The sequence below is a fragment of the Astyanax mexicanus genome, chromosome 15, assembly GCF_023375975.1.
Source record: "Astyanax mexicanus isolate ESR-SI-001 chromosome 15, AstMex3_surface, whole genome shotgun sequence".
Taxonomy (NCBI): domain Eukaryota; kingdom Metazoa; phylum Chordata; class Actinopteri; order Characiformes; family Acestrorhamphidae; genus Astyanax; species Astyanax mexicanus.
Window position 1 is genome coordinate 22155374 of NC_064422.1, and position 6141 is coordinate 22161514.

Below are 6141 nucleotides of genomic sequence, written 5' to 3' on the forward strand. Positions count from 1 at the left end.
CACTGTAAAAAATCTTGATTAATGGACCAATAGAAATTCTGCAAAGTTACATTACAAATTTTTACAAGGCATTTAAATGGTATTTAACACATGGCATCATTGGACAGCGATGATGTGTGATGATATTAAAGCCAGGGTACAACACCAATACTGTAAGTATAAGATAAGATAAACATTACCAGACCAGTATAAATCTCACTATAAATTGTGTCTTTTTTCAGCAAAATTTAATTTAGCAGAAGTGAGGAAAATGTCATTTTACATGGATTTTTAAAGCATTCCTCTTTGTGGGAGGTGTGGCTTTGAACAAGTAAACCACACCCCACTGCAGTTCCACCTGGTGTCCTGTAGAGGCATAGAAAAGCAGTGTTAAAGGGCTGACAGCACCACACACTTTTACACACACACTCTCACTCTCTATCTCTCCCTTCCTCCAAGACAGAAGAGGACCAGCTTCTACCACCATTCACCACAGACTCCACAGACTCCTCTATCAGCTGTCAACTTTTTTCCATTTCCTGGAAAGTGCTTTTTCTGCATTTGAGGGACCTCTTTAATGAGGTCTTTCCAGCACTTGGATTCTTTGGGTCTCCTTTCTTTTTTATTTTATTTTTTGCAACTTTGTGGAGCCCCAGCGGTCATGCATCTGACCCTGAAGTCCCTGGCATGGACATGAACTCTGAACTCAATGCATGAATAATAAGGGAGGTTGGTGAGCAGAAGCTGGAGGAGATGCGCTCTCCGGAGGGGTTCACTTTGCTCCTCTTCAGTGGGACAGTGTGTCTGGTAAGCGGCACCTTTCTAAGCCTACTTGCTGGAAGGCATGATCTTCAAACAAGCATTAGTTATTAATGCTAACACGTGGGATGGAGACATGGGCTCAGATCATTAGTTAAAGGGCACCAGTCCAGGTTTTTGCCCTTTTCTGAAGTATCTTCTCATTAGAGCTATGATATCACAGGTAATCAGAGGTCAGTCAGGGATTTGAGGGCAAAAGGGGTCAACTGGACAAATCAAGCCACAAGAGTTTAAGATTTTACTACTGATGAGGACTTTTTAAACTGCTTCCATGAGGGATAACCAGGGAAACATTTTAAATGCAGAATGGTTGAGTTGAATTAGACCATGGATTTCTCCTCTAGACTCTGCTGGTCTGTGGAGCATCCCTGGATCTGACAATCAAAAATGATTATTGCACAGTGAAATACAGCATTTAAATCAAGCTGGAGCCAAAACAGGATTGTAAGCATCTTAAAAAATATGATAGAAATATGTAATTTAGAATTTAAACATTTATGCCCCAAAGTTCAAATTATATGAAAATAAATAATTATGAGTACATATACAGACAATACAGTTCTGTGCATTTTAATGTGTTTACTCACATCATTAACACATAGGGAGGTAATAAAGCTTTAAAAATATGGCATGTCCAAAGATTGTTACTTATTTTACTACATTTATACCCCCAATCATTAATTAAAAATAAAACTGCCCACTAAACTCTTATTACATACACTGCAATAAAAGGAAAAAAGGGGAAAAAAGAATCAACTTAAAAACAGTCATTCAAAATTTGTTTAATTGGGTATGTCATATTATTTAGTAACTACAGGGATTTATGTCCAAATTAATCTGTGATCTTCATTGTAGAAGTATATTTAAAGGGGGTTAAAAAAGCAAATTAAAACTGTAAAAATTATGAAAATGTGCTTTAAGGCATGACTGATGCATTTTTAAATCATTACTGCTGTTGTTTTGGTGGTGTTAAATTTCCACCTTTTCTCACTTTTTTTACAAGGCCATATAATATCCCCTCTAGTTCCCCTAACAACTATTTGAATGTATATATTTGAAGAATATTTTTATATGTGAAGAATATGAGGAATAAAGGGGTAATAAATTGACATAATGCAACAGTTCTTGAAAGAACCCTCAACCATAACTACCATATACTACAATGCCTTTTGAGTTTTCCTTTTGGACCTTTTCTTTTCAAGGCAGTGGTTCTCAAACTGGTCCAGCATGTTTTTTTTTTTTACTTCAACCCAACTGCAACTTGCATGGTTAGAACAAAATAAGAACCATATGTGAGGTTGAGTTGGACCACTTTAATATTAACTGATACAGAAAAACTATATATAGTTCAATATACCGGTAGTTATTTTCCTCCAACCCAGATCAGGACACATTGAGAAAGAGTAATGATGTGAATAGTGTGGGGATCCCCAGGGACAGATTTAAGAAGGAGAACCGTTTGTGACAGCGATGTAATGCAGATAATTAAAGTGATCTATCACCATCACACACCACACGGTGTATCTGACAGAAATTTAACAACAGCTTATTGGTTGCAAAGGTGGGCAAAAGGACAACATTTAATTGTAATTGTGAGTGGAAGTGTTTTTATTATTTTTGCAAATGTATTGTCCAATTGGATATCTGGTGTTATTACATTATTGGGAAAATATTATAATATTCGGGGCGCCAAGGTTTATTCTGTGTCATGCAAACATTTAATTGAAATTTAAATGATAAAAGACATATTTTAAATTTGTAGTCATATTACTATTCACATAATTGTTTTCAGACCATTACAATCAATAAAGAGATGTTTAAATGTTACTGATATTTCAAACTGATATATAGTACATATACGTAAATAAATATATTTATAATTTTTCTTTAATGCTGAGTTACTGTTTTCTGTGGAATTAAAATGGATTAAACTAACGCTGTTATTGCTGAATGCAGTTAAAATTCTCACAGCAGTGCTCCAAAATCCAGTAGTAAGTATTCCCTGGTTAGTGGAGTCAGTTACTTCACCAAAAACAGGATGAATTATGTTTTATTTCTAAAGAAACTATGAATAAGCCATTGTCCTAGTAATTTATGAGTTTTTATCTGTTAAGGCAGATCTATACACACTCTAAAATATACTCACTGCATCAGCAGTACAGAGAAATATTAGTCTTTATTTCTGCATTTTATCTGAAAAGATAAGTAACGAAAAAGTATTTTAAAGAACTCTATAAAAGGTGTTCTCTTATGGAGAAAATAATCAAATGCAAAATAAGTATAGAACATTAAGGTAAATACAACAAGAAATATTGGTTTAAAGTATTGGCCAAATGTCTGTTTAAATCAACAATTTAAACAACACAACTGATGATCCTGATATGATTCTGGTACCACAATGCAGCACTAATCTCTTTATCTCTTTTTTCTCCCACACTTTAGTCAGTTTTTGGCCACCCAGATGCCCAAGGCAGCTTGTCTCCTGACCAGTCTCAGGCAGTGGACGCTAAGCTCCAAGATGGAGCTGCTGCTTTTCCAAGAAGGAAACGATCCATCAACACGAAGACTCCCACCAGCCTCCTACTGGAGCTCAATAGTCGCTTCCTAAAGGATGACAAGCAGGAACAGTGGGAGTCCAAGTCCAGAGATGCTAAAGCTCAGGCTTGGGTTAAACGGTGGCCCCTGGTGAAGTCAGAAAAGTTCCAAAAGCTGTTTGGCTGGGGAGACTTCTACTCCAACATCAAAACAGTACGTCTAAACCTGCTCATCACTGGGAAGATTGTGGACCACAGTAATGGAACGTTCAGCGTCTACTTCCGTCACAATTCCACAGGCCAGGGTAACGTCTCGGTTAGCTTGGTGCCTCCAGGGAAGGTGGTGGAGTTTGACTTGGAGCGTCAAAGCGTGGTTTACCCCAAAGACTCCAAAACCTTCACCTGCCGTGTAGACTATGAGAAGGTGGAGCGCAGCGAGCGCACCTTACTGTGCAGCTATGACCCATCAAAGACCTGTTTGCAGGGCCAGACGCAAAGTTACATCTCATGGATCTGCTCCAGACCCCTCAGGGTCATCTGCATCTACATCTCCTTCTACAGCACGGACTACAGGCTGGTACAAAAGGTCTGTCCGGACTACAATTACCACAATGCGCTGCCCTACCTGCCGTCAGGCTAGGCTTAATAATAAGGATGGAATACAGTGGAAAGATGTACACCGATCAAGCAAAACATTATGAACACTTGTTTCTATACCCAGTAATATATTTATTATCCGCCTTTCATCCTGTTCTTCAAGGGCCAAAACCCCACTCTCTGATCCACCTGTACTAGAACAAAACACGCCAGATTTGTAGTGGTGCGGTGGGGTCCTGACCATTGAAGACTACTACAGCTAGCTATAAAATGCATGTTAGGTGTTGAAACAAGGAGCTGGTCATAATGTTATGCTTGATCAGTATATACAGCTCTGAAAAAATAACCACTTAAATAATGAGTTTATTTGACCAATCTGAAAACCTCTGGAATATAATAAAGAGGAAGATGGATGATCACAAGCCATCAAAACAAGCTGAACTGCTTGAGGTTTTGCACCAGAAGTGGCATAATGTTATCCAAAAGCAGTGTGTAAAACTGGTGGAGGAGAACATGCCAAGATGCATGAAAACTCTAATTAAAAACCAGGGTTATTCCACAAAATACTGATTTCTGAACTCTTATAACTTTATGAATATGAACTTGTTTTCTTTGCATTATTTGAGATCTGAAAGTTCTTTGTTATTTCAACCATTTCTAATTTTCTGCAAATAAATGCTCTTAATGACAATATTTTTATTTGGAATTTGGGAGAAATGTTGTTCGTAGTTTATAGAATAAAACAACAATGCTCATTTTACTCAAACATATAGAGTACCTATAAAAAGGAAAATCAGAGAAACTGATTCAGACACTGAAGTGGTCTCTTTTTTACAGAGCTGTATGTATATGACGAAGGAACAGACATTTAAAAAGCATCAAAATTGATGAAAACATTAAAAAAGGAATTTCAAGGACAGTCATATGAGACATATAAGAAATGTTGAGGACTATTAAATGTTATTTAATCTTTTACAGTTATTTAATGCATTCAGGATTCCCTACAAAATATTGACTCAGTATTACTATGATGTAGCAACATTGACCCCTTATGTAAAAATTCCTATTCGTGCATCTTATCTAAAGAGAGCACAGCTTACATACTACTTAAATGATATATTTGTAATAAAATGTTTGTTTTATGTATATATATATATATATATATATATATATATATATATATATATATATATATATATATATATATATCTTTGCCGTAAGACAAAACCCTTGTATCTCGTTTTTTATTTTTTGGCACAATGTAACAGTTGTTCTTTGGATTGTGACCAAATTTAATTAATTACTCACAGGTGTATAGAAACAAGCACCTAGCAATGCAATCTTCCTTTATAAATATTCTGATCACATAAGGTTACAGAGCGGGGTCTCAGAATGCAGAAAATAGTAACACTGCACTGAATCAGTAACTGCTGAGTTCCAGACTTGCTGTTAGAGCGTAGTGGTACTGATGCCTATGGACTTACAATGGGACGTGTAATGTGTAGGTGTCCCGACACTTTTGTCCATTTAGTGTTTGTTTATTGGATGTTTGGATTCACCATGCATTGTTTTCTAATAGTTGATAATTATTTATTATTATTGATTTTTCTACTGTTATAATGTCGCTGTCACATAAATATCACCAAAAAACTCTGAAATTGTAACTTTCTAGAAAAAGCAAAAACCTTTTTAAATCCCAGTAAAACCTTTTAATGTAAAACATCTTTTTTTTTGTTTTCATTCATCAGTTAATTTTGGAGCATTTCTACTGGTCCATTCATTATTAAAAAAAATAAAATATTCACACAATGTAAAGAACAACTGCTATATTAAATTTTTGTGTGTATGTGTCAACATTAAAAATGATTAACTTGTTACTGTATGGTTGGTGTGAAGTTAATCCCAAATTTGTGAGATCACACTATTAGCTGTCAAATCACAATAACTTGTATATCTGGGTGAATTCAGAAATGTAGTGTAATTTAGCCTGTTAAACTCAAAAATAAAACTTAATTCTTAAGTGTGAAGCACCTCTTAGTCCTGGCTAAAAACTCACATTCATCAAATTTCATGTACCAGGAAGTTAGGGATGTTTGATATGGGAAATGACATCACACATGAGTTGACAGTGTTCTAGTTAAACATTCTGATAACTGTTCATTTTTTCAAAAGATTATTTTTAAAGCTAATTTTTAAGACATACAACACTAAC

General features: G+C 35.6%; 1 protein-coding gene across 1 annotated transcript; it reads left to right on the top strand.

Annotated features, from left to right (window-relative positions):
- Positions 1-414: 414 nt before the first annotated feature.
- On the top strand, positions 415-5673 carry LOC103023844 (neurexophilin-1-like). The gene is made up of 2 exons (XM_007255131.4): positions 415-786; positions 3241-5673. The coding sequence occupies exons 1-2, from the start codon at positions 733-735 to the stop codon at positions 3970-3972; spliced, it is 786 nt and encodes a 261-aa protein (XP_007255193.2). The 5' UTR covers positions 415-732; the 3' UTR covers positions 3973-5673.
- The last annotated feature ends 468 nt before the right edge of the window (positions 5674-6141 follow it).